The sequence below is a fragment of the Colletotrichum godetiae genome (assembly GCF_030913485.1).
Source record: "Colletotrichum godetiae strain CBS 193.32 chromosome Unknown BDP55scaffold_7, whole genome shotgun sequence".
In the NCBI taxonomy this organism is placed as follows: Eukaryota; Fungi; Ascomycota; class Sordariomycetes; order Glomerellales; family Glomerellaceae; genus Colletotrichum; species Colletotrichum godetiae.
Window position 1 is genome coordinate 346984 of NW_026851255.1, and position 22769 is coordinate 369752.

The window sequence follows — 22769 nt, forward strand, 5'->3', positions numbered from 1 at the left end:
TTGTTGGATGATGCGGCACATGGACGTCTGGTTCGTCCTTCGTTGCTAAAAATACCCATAGTGGAAACTGGAGTGGGATATCCCGAGCCAGAGAGTCGCGGGAACATGACTTGTTGGACTTGGCATGATGATGGAAAAGAGCGTAACGAGGGAAGAGAACGAGAACGAGAGCGCCTTCTTCCTGGAAGCGATGTTCTGTCTTCCCTACTAAAGCTCTTGTTTTCGAGATTCCATGTGATTAATCTTGTTCTCTTGTCATATAGCGGCAGGTCGAGGTTTATGCCAGCATTGCGCGCATGTCAGTCGGTCGATCAATCCTGCACAACGGCATCATCTGCCATGCGCTTTTGTCGCGGGGATGCGTAACTTACGGAATTCACTCTGCACAGGAATAGTGGCATAAATCTGCAGATATCAGGCAACCCGTCTGCCGAGCATACTTACACATGTAATATGCCGTCCTTTTACGGCTGTTGTGATGATAACATCAGCCGCAACACCAGCAGACGATCTCACCGACCCGGGACCGGCCAACAAAAGTGTGCGGCTCATCCAATGAATGATCAGACTGGCCCAGCTTATTTCTCGGCAAGTGCCCGGCTCTGCCGTGGAGATGACGGGGGACCGGAGCTCTCAGGAACCTTCGTCTCACGCCCCGGGGAGTGGGGGAGAGAGGCAGACGGGACAGGATGAACATTCTGAAACATAGCTTGATGCCACGCCGTGGAGCCAATCGGGGCATCCTTTTTTGCCCTTGCTTGCACCCGTTATTCCTTACGTCCCGACTCCAAGTCTGCCGTCCGACTCCATCTCTTTCGTCTCCCAGTCCCGCCTCCTCCTCCGCCGTGCCAGTGATTCAACCTCACCATCTTTCCGCACGTTCCCTTGAAACAAGGCCAGCAGCCCCCTTCATGTCATGTGGACTGCGGCTCTCTTTTTTGACGAGGGACCGCGACGCTCTGGCCTCACCTTCTCGACGGTGCTATTGTTACCCACGTCGGGTTCTGCCGGTCTCTGTCCTCTTACACAGTACATCCTCACCGGTAGTCAGAATCAGCCAAAACAGATGGGCAGACGCAGGTGCCAGTTGGATACAACACACCACACGACAATCCGTGGAACCGCTGTCAGGGGTCTCTGACCAGGGACATCCCAAGCTGACGCAGTAAACGCAGGACATGCCACTTCAAGTGACAGTGCGGGAGGGAGGGCTGCCAATACCGTCGTTCCTTCCCATGCCTATTCAGGTTGGTTCGTTTCGTTCCTCCAACTGAGCTTACACGAGGGACGAATCGAACGCTACAGTACAGGAGCAAGTTGTCTACATCAAAATCAGATCGAGTCAGAGAGTACGCTGGCTGGTCGTTCACTTTGCAACTTTTTTACACTCCTCCGCTGGTTTGGTTGCTGTATCATTCGTTCCCTCCAACTTGCAAGTGGGAATCGTACCCTATATTTGCTATATCACGTTTCACTCGTTCCCTCTCCCCCGGCACGCAAACCTCCCGGGCTGAGCCTGGATCGCGCTCGCGACCTCTTACCCTCTTTCTTTCACCGTCCCGTCTCTTCTCATGTCAGTCTTGCGGACACGCGACCCCTCCCGAGTCCCCAGAGCCCCGATACGCGAGGAGGATCATGAGGGAGAAGCGAAAGCAAGCAGGACAGAGGCATGCCCCACCTTGCCGGCATCCGCCGAAGCTGATGCCTGTCCCCTCTGCCACCTTTCTCACTTCCGCGGCTCTTGTTATGGCTGCCAGCCGTATAAGCCGCGAAAAGATATCACAAGCCGTGATGCGGAAAACATGACCACCAAGAAACCCAGCCCGTCCACCTGCAGCACTTCCCGGCCGGGGAGCAAGACGGGTCACAGACATGTTCAACCCGGGCACCCCCCTCCCTTACCGCGCAAGATGTCTACGCCGCGTGGTTCTGTTGCATCGGTGGGCCGGTATTTAGGTCCCTCTGTCACACACACACGCATGCTCTTTCTCTGCATTCCATGTCATTATCTGGGGGCCGAGCCAAGTTCTCTCTCCCGTGTCGGACGAAGCTGAGGCAGAGCGCGGCTGGGAAGGAGAGGGGGGCAAAAGACGCGGGCTGCGGATGCGGCATGCAGGAACAGGCGGTCTGCTCTTTTCTTCGTCCCGCTGCAGGCCTTGCGCACGGCGCGCACCAAACGCAACATCTCGAAGCTAGTGTTTTGTTCTGTTGGATCCCTGGTTTCTCGTTTCCTTTCGTATTATACAAAGGTGTGGCCAGCCCACCCGCCCTTCCGCACCGCACATAGTCACACACACACCCCCATACCGGATCCCCGAGAGGTCTGAGTGTCAGACTGGACAGAGACTCTATTTGGCAGCCCTTTTTTTCTTTCTCGAATCTCGAGTCTGTGGCTCATCCACCTCGTATTTCCCACGTCTGCATGTTCCGTACTTACACACGAGCTGTAAGACCGCGAGCAACAGAGTAAAGCGGCGTTAGAAGGGTGGAACGACATGTCGCTCAGATTCTATCAGACTCCCGGCCCGGAGCGGCCATGGCGCCCGCCGGTGATGGACGAGGACTGCCGGCGCTACCGGCGCCGCGCGAAGCGAACAGACAAGTGGATTCCGCCCCAGCTTGCCTTTGAAGAAGTGATCAGGAACAACACGGAATCGGTGAGCGATATCCACTTGGCGCACTCGATCTCGAGGCGACGGGTAGTCAAGAGGAAAAGTTTACTAACAGCCGTATGATCTGCAGCCATGCTCACTAAACGACTTTGTGGACTATCTAGTCTACGTCGAGCAGGACGCGGAACCGCTGCAATTCTTCCTCTGGTACTGCGGCTACGTCCACTCGTGGACGACTCTTGCGCCTGAGCAGCGTGCTCTTGCGCCGCGCTGGGATCCGGACCGCGGCAGGAAGCTCACTTCCAAGGAGAGGAGGGCAAAGAACTCGAGTAAAGTGAGCAATATCCTCGAGATGCTCGACGAGGATAGCAGTTTCGTCCAGGCCAAGGCGGGAGGGAACCATACGCGCGACACATCTTCGGCAACGAATTTCTCTCATCCCAGGGCAACCGTTCTCAAAGATGGTGAAAAGCAAGAGGAGGAAGGGGCCACAGTTCCACAAGGTAAGATTGTCAGTCGGATACTCCATGGCCCATCATGCATGACCGGATCTTTAACAAAACTCACTAACACCCTATTTCCAGCACCAGCATCATCACAACCCTTCCGCGCAGACATCGACGCCATAACAAAACACTACATCCACGCTACCGCTCCACGCCGTCTAAACCTCACAAAAGATGACCGCACCGCCGTCCTCAAAGCAACATCCTCCACAACGCACCCCTCAGCCCTCCTGCCGGCCTTTGAAAAAGCAGAGGCCCTGCTCCGCGGCAAACTCCACCCAGACTTCATCCGCCACAGCATGGCCAACGCCAACCGCGCCGCGACGAACCTCCTCCGTCTCCTCGGGGTCGCACTGCTCTCCCTAGGTCTCGGCCTCGACGTCGCGCTGATCCTGTCCTCGTTTTCGCGGTACTACCGCCTCCTCTCCACGCCTTTCCTCTTCTCCGGTCTAGCGATCCTCGTCGCTGCGCTCGATGGCGTCTCGTTATCGCTTCACATTGCGCGCAGACGCCACGTTCGGCCGTGGGAGGTTCCGGATCTGGAGGCAGGCAGGTGGCACGGCAGCACCGGTGGTGTGAACCAGAAGAAGGAGAGGGTCCCCCACCGCCGCGCAGCGACGAGCGAGAGCGTCGCGGGCGCCGTCGATCCCCTCCGCAAACCCGCGCTCTCGACGCTCGGCGCGGAGAATTACCTCTCTTTCCGGGGTGAGGAGTGGGTTTCGGCGTACGAGCGCCGGTGGCTGTGGCGGCGCGTGTTTGAGCGGAGCCGGGCGAGCCGGAACAAGCACCTCCGGATTCTGCAGGACGGCGTCGTTGCCGGGGCGGTGTTGTGGGCTTCGTTGGCGACGATTGGGGTTGGTGTTGGATCGGTTTTTATACCCTCGTATCATTTGTTTTGAAAGGGTTGTGTGGTTGGGAATTAATCCCCGGGGGGCGGGTTTGAGGTTTACAGTTTCACTTACACTTATACCATGGGTCCATGACAGTCTTTTCTGGAGTTTGTGTAGAAACACAATGGTTGACTGGCGATCCAGGCATTGGATATGCGGATCTGCGGGCATCATATAATGAGTAAATATCAAGATTTTAATACCAGAATTCTATGGCATATACTCCCATGTATCACTATTACCTACCATGGTGTCTCATCCCTTGTATCTACCTGAAGCAGAAAAAGCAGGAGCAGAAGTGTTGTTGGATCCATATATATTGAGCTTCACCAGCCCACTTGAACCTACCCCTTTTCTGTCTACACTTTAATCACAGTATGACAGCTAAAGTGAAGAAAAGAGGGAGACAACAAAGCAAAACAGAAAGAGAGAGAGAGAGAGAGAGAGAGAGAGAGAGAGAGAGAGAGAGAGAGAGGCGAAAGCTCAGGTGCGTAGTCCGTGAATCGAACTGTGCCCCTACGAAATTCTCCATCCGACGACTTCTCGAGATTCCATACCAACTTCTATACTAACGGACCAGGGCGTTATACCGCTCGACCATGGGGATCGATTGGGCTTGGTTGACGAAGGAGCGACATCGATATGAATAAAGGCAAGAACACTCGGTCAGCCTGGGGCCTGGGTTGGGGTGGTCCTGTGTATATTCCACCTTGCGTTTTCCATCTACTTGTTTCGGTTCTGTATCTAGTACCGACCTAGGTAGGGCCTCACAAGTCTAGAAAGAGAGAGGGTAAGTGTGACCGAGTGATTCGGAAAAGGTATCGAATTTATTGTCAACATGGCTAAATGGGGGGAGGACTTTTTCTTGCTTTTTACAACCAACTACTTACGACTTGCCCGCCGCTTGTTGCTGCTGGTCGTAATAGAGTTCCTCTGCCGTCGTTACGCACTGCATATTCGCGCCGAGCTTGTTCATTGTCTCCAACCACTCGTCGTACCTAGAAAGTTGAGTCAGTATGGAAATCTTGGGATGTTGGGAGGAGACGGAAGAGATCACTTACTCGTCAGAGTCGAATACGATACCGCCACCTAAGACATCACAAGTCAGCATACTAAACATCTCACCGCCAAAGAAACCCCATGACAGCAAAAGGAGTCGAAAGGATCAGGGGGCAGCAACTCACCGGCTTGCAAATACGCCACACCATCCTTGACAAGCATCGTCCGCAGCGCAATACACGTATCCATAGCGCCCTCCACCTCCTCGCCCTTCTCATCAACACCCCCGTACCCGAAATACCCAACCGCACCAGCATAAATCCCCCTCTTCTCCTTCTCCAACTCGGCAATCAACTCCATAGCGCGCACCTTTGGAGCACCCGACACCGTGCCCGCAGGGAAAATGCTCCGAAAGGCATCGAAGCGCGTCTGCCCCTGCCTCAACACGCCCGAGACCTGCGAGACGAGGTGCTGAACGTGGCTAAACTTCTCGACGACCATGAGGTGGTCTACGCGCACGGTATAGGGATCGCCGACGCGGTTGACGTCGTTGCGCGCCAGGTCGACGAGCATGACGTGCTCGGCGCGGTCTTTCAGGGAACTGCGCAGCTCGTCGGCGAGGCGCTGGTCCTCCTCGGGCGTCTTGCCGCGCTTGACGGTGCCGGCGATGGGGTGCGTGATGACGCGCCCGGCTTCGGATTTGACGAGGAGTTCGGGGGAGGCGCCGACGATTTGGAAGTCTTTGCAGTTTACGTAGAAGAGGTAAGGGGACGGGTTCACCGTCCGGAGGTGGCGGTAGATGTTGAAGGGGTGGAGGGTCGTCGGGCGGGCGAAGCGCTGCGAGGGGACGGCCTGGATGATGTCGCCTTTGACAATGTGCTTCTTGAGTTCCGTGACGTGGGCCTCGTAGCCCTGTTGGCCGACGTTGGAGGTGTACTCCTGGCCGAGTTTGATGGGCTGCTGTTCCGGGATGGGGATGTCGGGGGAGTTGAGGACGGCGACGAGCTCGTCAATGGTCTGCGTCGCCTTTTGGTACTCTGCCTCGAGCTGGGCGGTGTCTTTGGGGACGTGGAGGTAGGTGATGACCTTGATGACGCCGTAGAAGCGGTCAAAGGCGACAATGGTGTCGAAGAGCATGAACAAGGACTCGGGGATCTGCAGGACGTCCTTCATGGGCCGTGCCGTCTTGGGCTCAAAGTAGCGCACGCAGTCGTAGCCCACGTAGCCGACGGCACCGCCGGCCATGGGCGGGAGCTGTAGCCCGGGAACGTGGGCGACTACGTGCTGGGCGAGCTCGGCCTCGAGGGCCGGCAGGGGGTCGCACTCGGGGCCATGGCCGGGACCTGTGGCGAGGACTTTGCGGGGCCCTGCGCCGACGAAGCTGTAGCGGCCGACTTGTTCTGTGGCGGCGCTCTCGAAGAGGAAGGAGAAGTCCGAGTCCTTGTGGTGTGCCGAGACCTTGAGGTAGGCGGCGGACGGGGTGATGAGGTCGGAGGAGATTTGGCGGTAGACGGGGACGAGGGTGGGCTTCTTTGCGGCGTTGGTCGTGGCCGGGGAGGTGAGGATGGACCTGACCGTCTCGAGGGACGGTACGACGGCGCGCTGTGAGAATGGCGGGCGGTATGTTAGCTTTTGCCGAGTCTTTTGCTTCGTGGAGCGGGCCGGCGGGAGGTCAATTGGAGAGAGAGCAAGACTTACCGGTCCCGACATTCTGATCCGGTCCTTTGACGAAGCTGGGAATTATCGGTGAGGCGCTGCGTGGAGAGGAAGTTGTGTATTTAGTTTGTTGATCTGAGTCACCCGTACCTAAAAGGTTGGACTTGTATTGAATTATTTAGCCTCCGATGCGTGGAGGGGTCACACATAGTCAGGTAGGGGTGGTAGGGTCCGATAAAGCGGAATTTGGCTGCCGTTGCGCTTCGATAAGGTGAAAGACAAGGCGTTGCCATTAGTGGCACCTCCGCTGCGTGTGCGTCAAGGATCAGTGACACAACGGGACCCCACCACCAGCCCATTGTTCCGCCAATCTGGTCTAGATCGATGACCTGAATGAGTAAGAGTCAAGACAGCTCACATCCTCGATGTTGCAAGTGAAATCGGCCAGAAAGAAGACGCCTTTTCAGAGGGGGAATTCTGCTATAATTGGTAATATTGCTGTACAAACATGAGCTGCGTTTGTGCTACGTATAAATCAGCCACTGCTCATAGAACCGTTAGAGGACCACGCTGACCGGCTGGCTGCCCCATGTCTCTCCGTCCCGCCTCACATTTACTCGGGTTTTCCATCCTTGCTGCGAGTCGGAGGAGGGACACTCAGCTCTCGACAGACAGCGCCTTCACGCCCACGAGCTTCGCCTCCTTTCCCTTCCCATCCGTCGTGACGAGCCAGTACTCCGTCCGGACACCGCCCTTTGGCACCTTGTAAACTCTAACGTCGTTGCCCTTGCCCGCCTTGCGGACCGCCTCGATGACGTCCTTGTAATCGCCGTTCGAGTCCCAGTCCACGGGGTCGAGGAGCTCCACGTCCGCGTTCTCGGCATCGGGGTGGCCAATCAGTTGCGCGAATTCAACTACACACAACATTCATTAGTCACCTTGTATTACATATACCGCATGCCTCTTTCCCCTGGCGTAGAAAAGGGCGGAGGCAGAGCATCAGGGGCACAACTCACCTTCGTCGGGCAGACCCTTGCCAGCCTCATCCCACTGCAACGCAACGCCGACAAACGGCTCGTCCGCGTCCGAGATGTACACCTTGTCTTGCTTCAACACATCCTGAATGGCCTTGGGCACCTCGACGCCCTTGTCCTTTGCCTTGAACTCCTTGCTCTTGCTGCTGGTCGTAGTGGCGTGTCCCTCGTTGGGGTCCTGGTTCGCCTTGTCCAAGAACGCCGCGTAGTCTGCGTCGGACATCTTCAAGTGTGTAAAAGTCGAGAACGTGCTGGCAGCGACCTGACGAGGGTGAAGGAGCTTGCTGGTGGTGGTTGTGATGGTGCTGCTGCTGCTTGGAGCGAGGATCGATCGTCGTAGTGTGAATGCGTTGCGCGAAACGGAAGATGTCGTAGATGAAGGGAGGGTCTGATGGCAGAGATTTCGGTACAGCGTTCGCGGGGTAGAGATCTTTACTCGCTTCTTATGGGTTGCAGGATAGCTGGCAAGCGTACAGAGGGGTGTTGCGGTCGCGAGCTTGGTTCGCGGGAAGCTGCACGCCATGGTTGGGTACAGATAGAATGACGCAACGGGGGGCCGGCTAGCTACGCCTCAAATCGTTCGCTCGCTGGCCAGACCTCGCCGCCCCACCATCTCGGCATTGGCTGGACGTCGATGCTAAGCACCCACAAATTCTGGACGAATTTTGCACTGGATTTGACGCCCATCTAAGCCTTTTTAACATCTTCTCTGAAGTCGTTTGCAATTGCATTCACATTTCACAAGCCACACGAGGGATTACAAGTGGGTTGGTCATCTAGGTATCATTGGTTTGACTTTTGAATTCTCGGCACTCATTTTAACCTCAAAGGTGTCCCAAACCATCCGAAAAGTAACGTGAACCCTCTACACCGATGCCATGACCATGATACAATGAAATTTGAGAAGAAGAAGCGATTTACTGAGCAGCAAGGTCCTTCTTGAGGGTACCCTGGTACTGCTTCTTCTCCGCCGGCGTCTGGAAGGCACCGTGTCCGAACTCGGACGAGGTATCGATCCACTTGAGGTCGATCTTCTCGAGGGCCTTTCTCGAGGTGTGGGTGAACATGGACTTGCGGAGAGTCATGACACGCTTCTTGGTACCGGGGATGGAGCCCTTGACCATGACGAAGTCGTTGTTGATCTCACCGTAGCGGACGAAGCCACCGAGGCTGCAAATGTGTCAGTAAATTGCTGGACCAGAAACACGGGAAAGCAGAAACATACGGAGTGATGGTCTTCTTGGTGACATCAATCTCAGTGGAGGCGCTGTTGTCGGAACCGGCCTTGCCAATACGGTAGACCTTGTGGTTGACAGAGGTACGGTGGTGGTATCCGTTCTGACCGGCACGGGCGACAGTCCACTGGACGTGGGAAGGATGCCAGGCACCGATACAGGCGACCTTACGCAGACCCTTGTGAGTCTTGCGGGGAAGCTTCTTGGTACCCCAACGGGCGGTGACACCCTCGTATCCGTGACCCTTGGTGACGGCGATGACATCGATCATCTCGTCCTGCTCGAAGATGGAGCTGACCTCGACGGGCTTCTCGAACAGACCGTAGCCGAAGTCGACCTTGTCGGTAACGGAGCCACCGTTGATCTGGATCTCCATGAGGTGGGCCTTCTTCTGCTTGATGGGGGTCTTGCGGGGCTGGGTGTGGGCGAGGACGCGGACGACGGTGCAGTACTTCTTGATGCGCTCGATCTCGCGGGTGATGGAGGCGCCGGAGTTCTCGGAGTGCTGCTTGGCGTACTTGGTGAAGGCCTTCTTCTTGGACTTGTACCAGTTCTTGTAGAAGCGGCGGCGGATCTCGTCGCTCAAGTGCTCAGCCCAGACGGTGGTGAGCGAGCGCAGGCCGCGGGGGGTCTCGATGTAGCCCACAAGACCAACAACGATCAACTATAGAGTTGTTAGCCATAGGCACAGAGCCAAGCGGGCTGCGTTGGTAGTACAGGTGGGGTATCAATGATGGAGACGGCCTCGACGACCTCCTTCTTGTTGGCCTTGGCGCCGGGACGGTCGAGGTCGCGAACGATCGTGGTCATACCGGCCTTGTAGCCCATGGTGGCCGTGAGGTGGACAGGCTTCTTGGCGTCATCCTTGGGGAAGCTGTGGAAGAGAGATTGCCATTGTCAGCCTCTGTCTTCCCTTGGCCGAAGCCTCGAAAAAAAATATTGCGAAATGTGGATGGTAGAACTTACGACTTGACCTTACCGCGGTGACGGGCAGCACGCTTGCGCGGCAGGTAGGCCAAAGACTGAGCAATGTTAGTCGTAATTACGATGATTGTCGAAAGGTATAACTGACGCCGTGTCTGGGTGCCTCGTACTTGCGGTGCGACATCTTGATGATTGACCTGGAGGTTAGTTGACTGGTTCAATCGAGAGGAGTGACGATTGGGAAATTTCTCAAAGTCGGGATAGCTGAGGCTGCAAAAATGTCGTGTGGGCGGATTTCCTCCTGCCGGGAGGCACCACCCTAATCACGTGAGCGCAATGGCGATGGAAAAAAAAAACACTTTCCACACTTTTTCTTCCCGCCTGGTCCAAGCGCTTTTCCCAAGGCCCATACTTAGCAAGGAACGGTACGTACTCGAGAACAGCTTCCCACCGGCGGGCATAGGTCAGGTACTTGAGGTTCCCCGGCATTTACAACCTAAGAAGCAGAACTTTTCTGAGAGTACTCGTTCATTCGCCTCCTTTGACAGTCAATTGGTTGCGACAGATGGAGCCAGATATGGTTTGATATTTATTGTTTAGTCATTCAAGCAGTCTAGATTCACCACTACTTTTTCTCTTCATAAGCTACCGTAGTGCCTCACGTAGACACACCAGTTTCCCGTCAAAAGAGGATTCTGGAGACAGAACGAGGACGAGGAAGGAAATGGTATACACGATAAGAGAACACAGCATCCCTCAGACAAATAAAAACAAAGCAAAGCACGCCAAAGCCGTTGATCCATTAAGTCGACTCAACCTTGGGAGTAGGCCCCATCAGGCCGTTGATGCTTGCGCTCGTAGGCGTCTTAGTCTCCCCCGATGCCGGAGCCGGACCCGAACCGTTGGTAGTGGCCACGGCGCCCTTCTTTTCATCCTCGCCGCTATCATCGTAATCCTCATCGACGTCCATTTTTCTCGCTGCGCGCTCGGGCTCGCTGGGCTGCGGAGGCCGGGGAGCGGGAGTGTGCTCAATAGGTGGGCGCTCCTCAGCGGGATACTCCTTAACGCCGGGAGCGGGTCCGGAAGCAGATCCGGGTCCGTTCTGCGGTCCATCGTGGAGGATGTTCTGCATCGGCGCAGCGGCAGACTGCATCGGCGGGAGATGGTTGGTGGGCATCGGGTGGTTGGGCTGGTGGTGCGCCGCCTCTGACGGGTGATACCCGTCATTGGCATGACGCTGCTCCTCGCCCCTACGAATGTCCTCTGCCCTTCTCTGATCGTCCGCTCTCCGCTGGTCTTCGGCGCGGCGTTGGTCTTCGAAACGGCGAGCCTCTGACGAGTTGCGGCGGTACTGGTCCCGGGTTCCCGGAGGAGTCGACGGGCGGCGAGGGCGGACGTCGTCGAGCCTGGCTCGGTTCTCATCGTTGGCTGGTCGCTTGTGAGAAGACTCCTCCTCCCACTCACGCATGCGCTTGGGTCCCACAGAAGGGGGGCGGTCATGCTCATTGCGCTGCGATGCAGGGTCTCCGGTGATCGAGCCCGGAGGAGGTGGAGGCGGGGCATTGGCTTCCATGGGTCCGGGAGTGGGGCCGTCAGGGTGATGGCTGTACGGCGGCGGCGGAGGGGGCTGGTGTTGAGGGTACGCCGACTTGGGCGAGGGCATGCGGTTGTCATGCATGGGCCTCTCACCAGGTCGGGGACTGTTAGTGCCACGGAAGTGAGGCGGCTGGCTGGGAGGGCCATTGGGACCGACGTTCATAGGGGGCATTTGAGCAGAAGACGGCTGAGTGTAGTTAGGGTTGATGGTGCGCGGCGCAGACGTAGGAGGACCCTGAGGCTGCTGAGGCGGCGGTCCTGCGTAGTGAGATGGAGGACTAGCCATCCGACGAAGCGGCTCGGGATACGGCGGGCGGCCACCGTGCTGTTGTTGTTGCTGCTGTTGTTGTTGCTGCTGCTGCTGCTGCTGTTGCTCCTGTCTCGGGCTAGGCTGTCGCGGCATGGGGGGAGCCGGGCCGCGGAACTCGCCACGCTGCTCATACGGGTTGGGTGGCTGAGGAGGGGGGTTGATGTCTGCAAGCCGGCCCCAGCCGTTGCTTCCAGGGCCACCGGGTCCGGGGGGCGGAGGAGGCTGCTGTCCTTGCTGCTGCGACTGAGGAGCAGAGCTTCCCCATTGGGGAGCTGGGGGGCCGACCTGGTAAGCCTGAGGATGAACATCGGCAGGCTGAGGAGCGCTGGGGGGCTGGCCTCCGTTGGCGCCGCCATTTCTCAGCAACTGCAGACGGGCCTTGATGTGAGGGTTCTGAGGGTCGAGCTCTGCAGCGCGTTGGTATGCGTCAAGCGCATCGCTGATCTGGTTGTTACAAGATTCGTACTAGGTCGGTTAGTAACGATGCTTTTTTCTGGCTGTTCGATCTTTGCGGGTCTTGCACTTACCAATGTGCCCAAGTCATACCAGACCTCGGAGATGAAGGGGTTGAGCCGGATGGCACGAGAGTAGGCGTCGAGAGCATCGCGGTACTGGTTTATCTGGTAGTACAGCACTCCGATAGAGCACCAGAAAGTCGGGTTCCTTCCATCGCGGTAGACGGCCTGTTGGTACGCTTCATAGGCCTTGGGATACTTTTGTTGCGACATGTAGCAGCGACCAAGGAGGTACCAACTTTGCGCGTCACCTTGATCGGCGGCAACGGACTTCTCCAAGAACTCGATAGCTCGCTCTTGGCTCTGGAAGCTGCTGCTTTGCTGGTGATGAAGCCAGCCCAGCTGCTGCAGGACCTTTGCGTGACTAGGATCGCGTTCCAAAACTCTCTGGTACGCAGCCTTGGCACTATCGTACTGTTGCGTGCGTTAGTTAGAATGTTGGGAATCGCCGAGAAGTGGTTACTTACATCCTTCTGCTGCTCGTGAACGTGACCGATTTGGAACCAAATATCCTCCTCGGTGAGCGGAGGGGGAGGGGAGTTGACGATGTACTTGAAGCACTCCAGACTCTGACCGTACTTCTGCTGCTGCTTGTATATTATTCCGAGACGGAAGTAAATTTCGTTGGCCTTTTCGAAGTCCGGCTGCATCTGCATGACCTGGGAGAAGGCCTCTTCGGCATGCTCAAGAGAGCCGTATCTGTCGTAAAGGATACCAATGCCATACCAAAGCTTGGGCTCCTGTGCTGTATTAGTATTTGAAGAACCCAGAGAGCCGGAGGCAGCACTAACCCTAGGGCTCCTCAAGTTGACCAAGGCAGACTGGTAGGCGGCGTAGGCTTGCTGCAGATCGTCCATCATAAGGTAGCAGTGGCCTGTGAGCAGTTAGCATGAGTCGCGTTGGTTGAACATAGAACGGGGACTTGTTACGCACCCAGGCTGCCCCAGGCCTCGCCATTGGTGTTGTCGATTTTGAGTATGGCTTGCAGGTAGTCAACTGCCTTGTGGAACTCTTCGCGCGTTCGCAGGATCAAGCTGATGGCATTCATCGCCGCGACCGACTGCGGGTTTGCTTGGAGGGCGCGATCGTAGGCCTTCATGGCCTCCTCGAGGTTTCCAAGGAGTTCAGCAAAGCTGCCTGTATCAATGGTTAGAATACGTAGCGCGTATGAATGACCGCGATGCACTTACCAATTTGCATCCAGACAGCTTCGTTCATCAAGAGGATTTGTCGCGAAGGTGCATAGTTCTGCCCTTGCTGCATACCCGGCGGCGGAGGGGGTCCAGGGGGGCCGCCGTGCTGCTGCCCCTGCATGGCCATGGTCGGCGAAGGGTGATGGTTGGCCATTGTGTTGGGAGTTGAAGCGTACTAGGTGTGCGCGTGCTCCGGTGAATGCGTCGACGGATTGTCTGAGGATCGCGCAAAGAGGCGCTGGATGCCAACAGCAACGACGTCGCAATTATAAAAGGTAAAGTTTACTTGTAGAGAAATGAAGACTTAGAGGCGCGAGGCCATAAAGTCTTTGATCTAGTCTGGCGTGGTTGGAATACAGGGCGTGGCTTCCAAGGGCGCGGGCGCTATTGTTGCGACGAATCGAACGGATTGAGGTTCGACGTGCAACCGGTCAACGGGAGGCTGGGCTCGAAAGTCTGAAGCGACGACAGGCCAAAAGCTGCAGAAAAGTCAAACAAGAAGACGAGATTGATGTGGTGATGCAGAAGGGCGCAGAAAGCCCCCGAGGCAACACAATGATGATGTTTTGAGTAAGGAAGGGATGCGAGACCCGACAGCAATGGATCGAAGCGCCCCCGTTGTAGCTCAGGGCGAAGTTGGGGAATTGGAAAAGAAGGTGAGAGGGAAGTTGGGAGGCTGCGAGAATAGGTTCCATCACTCTCCCCAAACTCACCTTACCCTCGAAAGGTACGTACTCTTTTACCCTTCCGTTCCTTTTCTTTTACTTTGGCGACGGCATGGGGTTGGCAGAGCAGATCCATAGCGAGCGAAACGAGACGATGGGGACCAGGGGGTGTGGCGGGGGGTGTCTTATTAGGGTGCATGCTGCTGCCGGGGTGAAAGACGGGGCACGGATGGAGAACAAGCCAGCCCATCTCATCTGAAAAAGCAACTTGGCTAGCGTCCCTTTAGCTGGAGCCGATACCCACGGTGCCACACCCACGCTTCTCACGCTTCATCCGTGGACGCTCACGCCCATCCGCCCAGCCCATGCCCATGTTCCCCCCCGTCGTCCACAACCACAACCACCACCACGGCCACGTCCACGTCCACATCCACATCCACGCCGTCTGCCAGGCCCAGGTACGGAGTACGAAGTACTTCGTACATTACATACAGATTTCATGGAGGCGGGCGGCGGGCACTCCCACTGAACGCCATGTCGCCCCTCCTCCCTGTCTCTCTCTCTCTCTCTCTCTCTATCCCCCTCCTCTATTCGTACGGATACCTAGGGGCCCATAGACTTGAGGCATCCATCGCCCTCTTGGTTGTTTAGTGCTTGGCTCCTGCAGCTCCGAAATGGGGAGCAAAGAGGTGGATAACGTACCTTGGCATATGGAGACGTCGACCTCACTGCGGAAATCTGTGGTAAAGATGTGGGTGCGGATGATAGTCTAGCGAAACACATCTTGCAGACAGACCCGACCCCTCTCCTTTTTTTTTCTCATTACTCCTGCAAAGTACGAGTCGGCAGCTCGGCGCGCTTTGCTTCGTTTGTCATTAGATGCACCAAGACGTGAGATGGCCCCAAGAGCCGCCAGAGCCAGAGCCATGTGCCATGAGGTCAGGTAGTCCAGCGGCCCAGCCCCAAGGAGCCTGACATCTCTGAGGTTAATTGCACCGGTGAACTGCCGCCAACAAGGCATCGATCGCGTCGTCAACTGTTATTCAGACTCTCTTGCAAACTTGGCAGTGCGGCGGCTTTCAGTGGAACCCTATTCGCGCGTCAACAAGAGTCCAGGCCTGTCGTGATGCCAAGGCATCGTCAAACCTTGCTTCTCAACGGTGCTGCAAGCTCATCGACAATCCTACAAAATCCGAGGTAAGCTTCCAACAAGCCTACCAAGCCCCCTCGAAATCGACCGTGACTGTCAACCATCAGATAAACGCACTCAGATGCGTGCATCGCATGCTGTTGCGTAACGTGATGCAGCTTCGGACAAAGCTTCGCGACGGTTGAAGCCTTTCCCACACTATCATGTTTCTGCACTCTGTGCCAGCAAAGAGACACGGTGCAATCCGGCGGCAGCGCATGTCATGGTAGGTCAGAGACCGAGGAAGCAACCGGAAGAAGTGTGCGAGTATCCCCCCGTTTGGACTGCAATGCTCTATGGCTCTGCATCGTAAGAGTCAACTACCTATTGTTGGCAGTATCTGCACACTGAGGCATGACACATCGAGGGATCTACGGACAAGGAATGTCAGCGACCGCCCAGTTGGACATGCCATTCGCAGCCAGTTTGAAACAAGAGACAGCCATGTCGCATCGCATCGCGGCGCCATCCTCTCTGATCTCTCCCAGTCAGTGTGGCGGAAGAACACCGAGGGTATGGGTCTTGATTGGGTTGCCTGAGGCAAATTTCTAAGCCAGCAAGCACCAAGGTCATGGACAACAGCTATCCAGTGCTCCTGTTCGGACCTTATAGAGTCGTGACCAACAAGCTTCTCGTAAATGCGATCAAGGTGTGTGAAGACTGAATTCGACGGGTGAGCAGGAGATCAACCGAAACGCCTGTCAGAGAAGGGAACGAATCATCAGAAACAAAACAATAAAAAAGAGGGAACACCAAAATAATAAAGATAATGGAATAACCCCCCAGAAAAGGGGGAAACGCTGCGATTGAGGGCCGCCGCCGCTAAACTGCATTACGGCACAACCCACGTGTCTGAAGTTCCAGGTGGCCACCTCATCGTTCACCTCAGGTCAGGCCCAGGGAGGTTAATATTCACCGAAGGGTACGGATAGGTAGGCAGCCCTTCCCAGCCCTTCCCCGGGGAAGCGCCCCTTGAGAAGACGGGAGGTACCATCCATCCACCCATCCATCAACTCCCAGTCTGAGTCCGGCTCTGTGGTGCCACTGGTGTGTCTGGCTGGCTGACTGAGCTGGGTTGGGCTAGGCTGTGCCCAGGGCAGGTGAGTGCATGGCTGGTGACCCCCTCCCTCCTCTCCAAGCTCCAAGATCCTGATCGGGGGAGTGGATCGCACCGTCGAAGAAATGCCAGAAGCCAAAACCAACGCAAGAAAAGACGAACTTTGAGTTTGGTTCATGTCATCGCTGCAACTGCTGCACCCATCCACTCAGGGCGCCGATGTGACTTCATCCGTGCCGCAACTGCTCGCTAGTCAGTTGTAAATTACCTTACCTTTCCCGAGAGTTTCCCACCCTTCTCTCGTGCGCGCTGGTGTTCCTGTCGCTGGCGTTCTGGCTGGCATGCTGTCCTCTCCCGTCACCTTTCAGGCACCACACTTGCATTCCTTATTCCTCGGCACCCTCCCCTACCCCCGGTTGAGATCTTCGGTTTCAGCGCCTGATGATCGGGATGGGATGGGCTTGGTGGTTCGTCGGCTTCACCGCATCGAACGGGCCTGTGAGCGAGCTATTTGGTCTGCTGTCTTTGGTTGTGTGTCGCACCAGGCTTTTCCGTCGTTGAACAAGCTCATACCCGCAATCTGCAAATATCGTGGTGGATCGGTGGTTGAGTCCAGCAGGAAAAGCTTCTCGATACGAAGCTATCGTCAGTTGGCTGCGCAGTGGCTGGGCCCCTCCCTTCTTCATTTGGACCGGTTTGAGTAGGTGGTGCACGCTGTTTTCTCCCCTGCGGCGCGGTACACGCTACGCTAGCCAGCGGACAAAAATGACGGGTTCTTCGTAGACGTATCCGTAGTCGTACACTATTGTGTAGTGCTCTCGTGCGCCTGTACAGTAGACTAAGCCGCAGATACAGGACACACATGACGCGGGTGCACCTGTGGGCTCTGCTTGGGACCTGCAAATAGCTCGATGGGATCCGGTCGCCGCCGCCGCCATCGCCGCCAGGCTGGAGGGGGATCATGGCTAGATTAGGCAGAGTGGGGAGGGAAGGCCGGAGGCTTACCTGAGGTGTCCTCGGAGAGGAGAGGAGAGGAGGGGGGGTTCCGTCAGGGGTCAAGGTGTGAGAGGAGAATTGCGACAGCAACCAAGTGAAGGGGGGGGGTCTGCGTCTGTCTCAATGCCTGTAGCAGGGGGGTGTGGATGGGGTTGTCTGCCGTTCCCCCAACCCTTGGCTTGGACCAGGCAGAGAGAGATTGTGTGCGTAGCCAGGCTGTACCGCAATATGTACGTGCAAGGTAGGCGGAGGAAGGATGCAGCCATCTCTCGCATATGCAGGCCGTTTGGAGCAGTGCGAGGGTACCCGACTGACGGCGGCGTCAAGCGAAAGGGATGGGGAAGAGAGATAGGTACTGTACTGCGTAATGTGTGGGCGTACATGCTGTGCCGGTGTGTGTGTGCGTGTGTGCGTCGGATGTGTGTGTCTGGATGTGTGTGTATGTGCGCTTGTGCGGGAGTGAGTGTGTGTTGTGTGGAAGAGACGGTGGCGGTATCACGGTGGTAGGCAGGAGGGTAAAGTGAGAATTGATTTGGGCGAGAGACGCGGTAATCTGGTATTGTGGTGGGCGAGAGAGAGAGAGGTAGGTAGGTATTAGACCCCTTGCGGCAAATAAGGCTGGGAAGGATACGGTATAGTATCCATGGACCGTACGTGATTATGAGGATGGATAAGGTATGGATAAGGTACCGGGGACGGGCTGCCATAGTCCGTCCCGAGCAGTTATATTGGTGCTTGCGGTTACCTTGTCGTCCATACAGTAAAACGTAGGAAGACAAAAGTCGGGGAGGGGAGGGAGATGCTGAGAAGATCGGAGAGACAGGGCACAGGTCTCTCAAGGTGTTCTGTCAATCGTGATCTATCTGCCTCGAAGGCTTTCATGGAAGGTACGAAGTACGGAGTACGGAGCACACATACGCAGTGGATCACAGATGGAAGGAGAGACAGGTATCCGTAGTGAGAGAGTCGTGAGGTAAGGTGCTCTAGCCTCTGTAGACTCAAGACTGTGCCTCTGCGGCGGCAGGAGGCAAGGTACGTATCGAGGCTACGTGCATATTTGGTACCTCCCGCCCAACCTGTCGAACTTGACGTGCCACCGCGGAGACTGATCTGACTCCTTGGCGTTAGCCATGGTGTGCTACGAATACGTACCGGCAAAGTCTGTGGGCCAAAGAGCCTTTTTCGGGGTCGAGTGGCACGGCACACGGCCGCTGGGCCCATCCATGTTCCTTCTGTCCTCCATTCTTCTCTCACTCTTCCCAATTCGTACAAGCGTCATGCCCCCGGTAGCCCGGGTGTTTTTCTGCCTTTCTCTTGGTCTCTGTGCTCGTCCCTCTGTATCCGTACGGATACCGTCCGCCCGTCTCGAACCCTTCGGCCCCCCTTTTTCAACTCTCTCGCTGGGCTGGAAATGAACAAGACCTTGAGCCTAGAGGCGCGGGAGACGGTTGAGCGGTACGTATCTTCTTACTGCGTACACACAAGCCAGCAAATTCCCTCTCCTTTTACGGGCACTGCTAACATCGCATCCCAAGCAACCACAGGCCTACACAGGTTGGTGCCATTTTGATCGAGTATCCGTACCTAGTCCGACGCTGCTACAATCCACCGGCCATCACGATCTCGATTACTACGGCATGTTACGATCAATGCTGGCAAGAAATACAGAACACTCTTGGGAGGCTGACAAGATTCGGGCTTTCGCGGTGAAATGGGTCCAGAGGTGCTTTGCGGGCCGCCGGCACAAGCTCATATTAAGCACGCAGAGCAGATATTGCTTGCTTCGCTGCTATGCTGATCTCTACGACAGATTGGTTTACATTTAGGCTTGGCTGACATCTCTCATACTTTCATGGCCCACCCAAGCAGTCGTTTTCGCTCGACCCAAGCGGATAATAAAATCGAGCAAATTCTCCAGCCTACCCTACCCTGGTCGCTGGCGCTGACGAGCTTGCATATTCAACCTTTACCCTAACTTCTAAGGTTACGCGCTGCGTCGCTCGGAAACGCCAGGACCTTGTCTCCTTTTCATTTTCCCCTCGGGCTTCTAGACGCAGTCAAGACTCAAAAGACGACAGGCGCAACCAATCCCACCGTTCAAGGAATGGCTTGGCTGGTGCCGCACCCCGACGACGAAGGCCCTCCCTGAGGCTCCCCCCATCATGTACGTAAGTCGCAACGCTCCTCAGGCCCCATCATGCGGTGAAGGTAAACGGCGGAGACTGGGTCGGGACTCGGTCCTGTCGGCAACCACTTCACGTGAGCTTGTCTCTAAGATGACGAGCCTATCCCCGACAGTCAGGGCCCCGCAAACCGTCCCATCTCTCGCCATGGTCAGACTGGCACACTGGCTTGGTCTTCCCAGTCACGGCGCACTACGAAAATACGTACACACTTACCTGTTTGACGCGATGACAAGACCTATTCTCCATCGCCCTTTTCAAAACCATTGTTGTCAACTCGCCTTGTTGAAATCGCAGCAGTTATTCTGCGCAGAGTATGGTCCGGCAAGGCTAACCGCGGGTCGAATCGCTGGCCGCGAAGCGCGGACATCTCAAACACCCGCATCCCGCATCCCACTACAGCATCAATCCACAACACGACACCGATGCCACGATACGCTTGTCTTGGCAACATAGGTACGGTCCACAAGTCCAAAGAGATGCGAGAGTCATCGTCAATGCAGGGCAATTTGCCAGATGCACTCGACACCGCCTCAGCAGCAGCAGCAGCAGCACTGCGGGAGGCTCAGTTGGTTGCCTCTAGTCGTGCTTCTACTTGCCGATGACTTTCAACGGGGGTGACCACCCACGGCTACGCGGGCGCACATTCCTGCGAGGGTTGTGGAACATGGGAATCAATTAAAAGCTGAGACAGATGATGCATCCCAGCCCAAGCCAGCCGGCGGCCCAGACAGACTTCTCCGAACGGGATGCCACACCTCCAGACTCCTAGGGAAACCCACTACATGAGCCACAGGCATCCAGGGCTGCACGCGCCACGGGGAAGCCGATTCAGCCAATGCCAAGTCATAGCCTCCCGCCGTGAAGAGTTTCCAGCGGGCCTCAGAAGCCAAGCCGTAGGCCGAGCCAAGCTGTCTGTGGTCGAACGGCGCGTTTCCTCGATTTACCCTTCTCAGACAAGGACGTGCCGACGTCTCTAACTGAGCTAGATCTTCATGGCCTCATTCCACGAATAAACTTGGGCTGAAATCGTCGTCGCTCCATATCACTTCCTTGGGCGGCTGCGGCTCAGCTCACCTCTACACTCCCGTACAGAGTATACGTACCCCTGCCTCAGGTCATTCACCAGCCTCGAGCCCACCAGCCTATCGCCGAATCATCGGCCCAGAACTCCAAGCACCGTAAGAAGCACCTGCTCAATAAGGCTTGCTAAAAGTGGGGGCCACGATACATAGGTACTCTCTTCGTCATCCCCCTCTCCGCCCCAAATGCGTGAGGGACCCCCAGCATCGTTACGTTTTCCGCCGTGATTGGCCCGGCCAGCTGACGCTACATCGGCAGAAACCTTTCTTCTAATTTTCCTTCTTTGCTGCCCCTTCACCCCTTCCACCTCGAGGCAAACAAAGCAAGCACCACGGCAAGTCTTCCCCACTCTCGCCTAAGGCATGCGCTAAATACGTACCCTTAGATCGGCGCATGCCGTTGTCGTCAATTACTAGCCGTTCCAGACTATTGGCCCGGGACTACAGGCGCCCAATGTCAAGGCGGCTTTGACGCGTCCGAATTCCTTTTCCCAACATCACCAAGCTCATCGAGTCCATCATAGAAGTGTCGCGTACTGAGATGATGTTCAAGTCATTGGATGGCGCTGTCGGGCAATTGAGTATTGCATCGAATACCAGAACCAGATGCCTGAGCTGGCTGGCGCTGGCTGGCCCTGCCAAGACGCATTTGTTGCATCGTTGTTCTCGCAGAGAACAATCTTCAGGCTCTTTTATTCCGTCCAGTCACCGCCAAGAGGCGGTGGTGACTCGCGGAGGACCGAACCCCAAACCTACGTAAGATGTAGCCTCTAGGTGTTGGTGGTGTTGGTGGTGGTGATGAAGCCTCTGCTCTGTGCATACCATCCATCTTTGCCATGCATTGATCAAACACACGCACACATCGGTTCGCTTTCTATTACAGAGAAGAGACGTAAGACGTTGGGATTGCAGGAACCATAAAAGAAGGGAGCGAGGGAAGAGACCGGACGATCAAGGATTCCCTGACCAGTCCCCGTCTCCCCCGTCCCTCCCGCGGTTGTGTCATGCACAACCGACCTGCTTCGAGGTTCATGTGTCATGTCCAGAGTTTCTTAACCTTTTTTTTCTCGCTCTCTGTTGTCTGTACGGAGCAGTGCTCACTGCTCACCGGACGTTGCGGCTCACTATCCATCCATGTCCGCCACACCCGACAAACCGTCCCCGTCAATCTTCACCCCCGATGCATTAACCGTCCGGCAAGCAATCCATTACGGTGCCGTGCTAAGGTGGTTGAGCAGACATATTTTTCTAGGCTTTGCTCGACTTGCTGCCCGTTCTACAGTGTACCATGTCACCAAAATGACAAGCTCCAAAAAAAGGTTTGGCGCCCAATCCATCAATCCCGTAGATGGAAGCTTCGATAAAAGACAAGATGAGACATGTCCGGCAAAGTGCGAGAGCGATTGGGATTAATTAGGAGGGACGACAAGTTTTTTTTTTGCCTGGCTCGGAGTAAGTGGGTGGCCACCTTGTTTCTTCGTTTTTGAAACATGACAACTCGTTATCCGTACTCAAAGATCTTATCGATGATGCGTTTTCCCTTATTGCTCCGTTTTTTCCTCCCCCGTGCTTCGCTCACTTTTTCTTCCTATCTCGGACTCGTCTCGTTTTGACCCTTTCGGACCGGGATACCCGTGCGCGCGTTCAATTCAAACGCGTTAAAAAGAACTAGAACGCCCAAGAACAACCCATTCCAAGCTACCCCCAAGGTTTCTAAAACTCACTATTGTTCTATTCTACTCGACATACGAGGTAAGCCAATGGCCGCGTCGATTTTTTCTAAGAGTGTCCAAGGTATCTATTTTCACCTACGCGTGGTATCCGTGCAGATACAGATATGCTGTGATTTGACGTGCATGGGGTTAGTGGGTGGTGGGTGTGCCGGAGATCGACGGTTCCAACATTCCTCGGTTCTTGTGTCCCGCAACTCTAAATCACCCGCTGGTAGGTACTAAAGGAAACCCGCGGGAACGCGTGTTTGACGGAAGTGCTGAAGGAAGAAGAGGAGGAATGTGGGTTAATCAAGGAACCGCGACAATTCCTCACGGGAAACCCAAAACCGCGTTCTCTTCCCGGGCTTTCCTTCATTTCTCTTCGAGCTGTATAGGTATTCGACAACATGCTTTT

At 55.8% G+C, this 22769-nt stretch overlaps 6 protein-coding genes across 6 annotated transcripts; 1 reads left to right on the forward strand and 5 right to left on the reverse strand.

Annotated features, from left to right (window-relative positions):
- Positions 1-2495: 2495 nt before the first annotated feature.
- BDP55DRAFT_757730 (uncharacterized protein) lies at positions 2496-4409 on the forward strand (the record flags this gene model as incomplete). Its single annotated transcript, XM_060580789.1, has 2 exons — positions 2496-2657; positions 2743-4409. 2 exons carry the CDS (start codon positions 2496-2498, stop codon positions 4015-4017), a joined length of 1437 nt encoding a protein of 478 aa, XP_060433464.1. The 3' UTR covers positions 4018-4409.
- Positions 4410-4442: 33 nt separating this feature from the next.
- On the reverse strand, positions 4443-7129 carry BDP55DRAFT_651541 (anthranilate synthase component I). Its single transcript, XM_060574060.1, has 4 exons — positions 6706-7129; positions 5193-6609; positions 5070-5097; positions 4443-5006 (listed from the first exon to the last, which is right to left on the reverse strand). Exons 1-4 carry the CDS (start codon positions 6715-6717, stop codon positions 4895-4897), a joined length of 1569 nt encoding a protein of 522 aa, XP_060433465.1. The 5' UTR covers positions 6718-7129; the 3' UTR covers positions 4443-4894.
- On the reverse strand, positions 7130-8538 carry BDP55DRAFT_651544 (uncharacterized protein). Its single transcript, XM_060574061.1, has 2 exons — positions 7680-8538; positions 7130-7577 (listed from the first exon to the last, which is right to left on the reverse strand). Exons 1-2 carry the CDS (start codon positions 8218-8220, stop codon positions 7321-7323), a joined length of 798 nt encoding a protein of 265 aa, XP_060433466.1. The 5' UTR covers positions 8221-8538; the 3' UTR covers positions 7130-7320.
- On the reverse strand, positions 8462-10153 carry BDP55DRAFT_651546 (ribosomal protein L3). The gene is made up of 5 exons (XM_060574062.1): positions 10005-10153; positions 9899-9954; positions 9650-9806; positions 8923-9596; positions 8462-8867 (listed from the first exon to the last, which is right to left on the reverse strand). Exons 1-5 carry the CDS (start codon positions 10038-10040, stop codon positions 8615-8617), a joined length of 1176 nt encoding a protein of 391 aa, XP_060433467.1. The 5' UTR covers positions 10041-10153; the 3' UTR covers positions 8462-8614.
- A 106-nt stretch (positions 10154-10259) lies between these two features.
- BDP55DRAFT_575638 (uncharacterized protein) lies at positions 10260-14107 on the reverse strand. Its single transcript, XM_060570775.1, has 6 exons — positions 13468-14107; positions 13211-13414; positions 13069-13151; positions 12745-13017; positions 12290-12691; positions 10260-12227 (listed from the first exon to the last, which is right to left on the reverse strand). The coding sequence occupies exons 1-6, from the start codon at positions 13622-13624 to the stop codon at positions 10659-10661; spliced, it is 2688 nt and encodes an 895-aa protein (XP_060433468.1). The 5' UTR covers positions 13625-14107; the 3' UTR covers positions 10260-10658.
- A 3064-nt stretch (positions 14108-17171) lies between these two features.
- Positions 17172-18134, reverse strand: BDP55DRAFT_378316 (uncharacterized protein). Its single transcript, XM_060567141.1, has 2 exons — positions 17387-18134; positions 17172-17207 (listed from the first exon to the last, which is right to left on the reverse strand). Exon 1 carries the CDS (start codon positions 18082-18084, stop codon positions 17437-17439), a length of 648 nt encoding a protein of 215 aa, XP_060433469.1. The 5' UTR covers positions 18085-18134; the 3' UTR covers positions 17172-17207; positions 17387-17436.
- Between the last annotated feature and the right edge of the window lie 4635 nt (positions 18135-22769).

What these genes read in the sequence shown, in the direction of transcription:
- BDP55DRAFT_575638 (XM_060570775.1), bottom strand. Translation starts at nt 13,624, where the DNA reads ATGGCCAACCATCACCCTTCGCCGACCATGGCCATGCAGGGGCAGCAG. An exon ending in CGAGGCCTGGGGCAGCCTGG is followed by an intron (nt 13,152 to 13,210) that starts GTGCGTAACAAG and finishes AACTGCTCACAG; the next exon opens with GCCACTGCTACCTTATGATG. An exon ending in GGTATGACTTGGGCACATTG is followed by an intron (nt 12,228 to 12,289) that starts GTAAGTGCAAGA and finishes TAACCGACCTAG; the next exon opens with TACGAATCTTGTAACAACCA.
- BDP55DRAFT_378316 (XM_060567141.1), bottom strand. Translation starts at nt 18,084, where the DNA reads ATGGCAGCCCGTCCCCGGTACCTTATCCATACCTTATCCATCCTCATA.
- BDP55DRAFT_651541 (XM_060574060.1), bottom strand. An exon ending in TGTGGCGTATTTGCAAGCCG is followed by an intron (nt 5,098 to 5,192) that starts GTGAGTTGCTGC and finishes GTGATGTCTTAG; the next exon opens with GTGGCGGTATCGTATTCGAC. An exon ending in ATCGTATTCGACTCTGACGA is followed by an intron (nt 5,007 to 5,069) that starts GTAAGTGATCTC and finishes TCAACTTTCTAG; the next exon opens with GTACGACGAGTGGTTGGAGA.
- BDP55DRAFT_651546 (XM_060574062.1), bottom strand. Translation starts at nt 10,040, where the DNA reads ATGTCGCACCGCAAGTACGAGGCACCCAGACACGGC. An exon ending in ACGAGGCACCCAGACACGGC is followed by an intron (nt 9,955 to 10,004) that starts GTCAGTTATACC and finishes AACATTGCTCAG; the next exon opens with TCTTTGGCCTACCTGCCGCG. An exon ending in CCATCATTGATACCCCACCT is followed by an intron (nt 9,597 to 9,649) that starts GTACTACCAACG and finishes ACAACTCTATAG; the next exon opens with TTGATCGTTGTTGGTCTTGT.
- BDP55DRAFT_651544 (XM_060574061.1), bottom strand. Translation starts at nt 8,220, where the DNA reads ATGGCGTGCAGCTTCCCGCGAACCAAGCTCGCGACCGCAACACCCCTC. An exon ending in CAAGGGTCTGCCCGACGAAG is followed by an intron (nt 7,578 to 7,679) that starts GTGAGTTGTGCC and finishes TGTTGTGTGTAG; the next exon opens with TTGAATTCGCGCAACTGATT.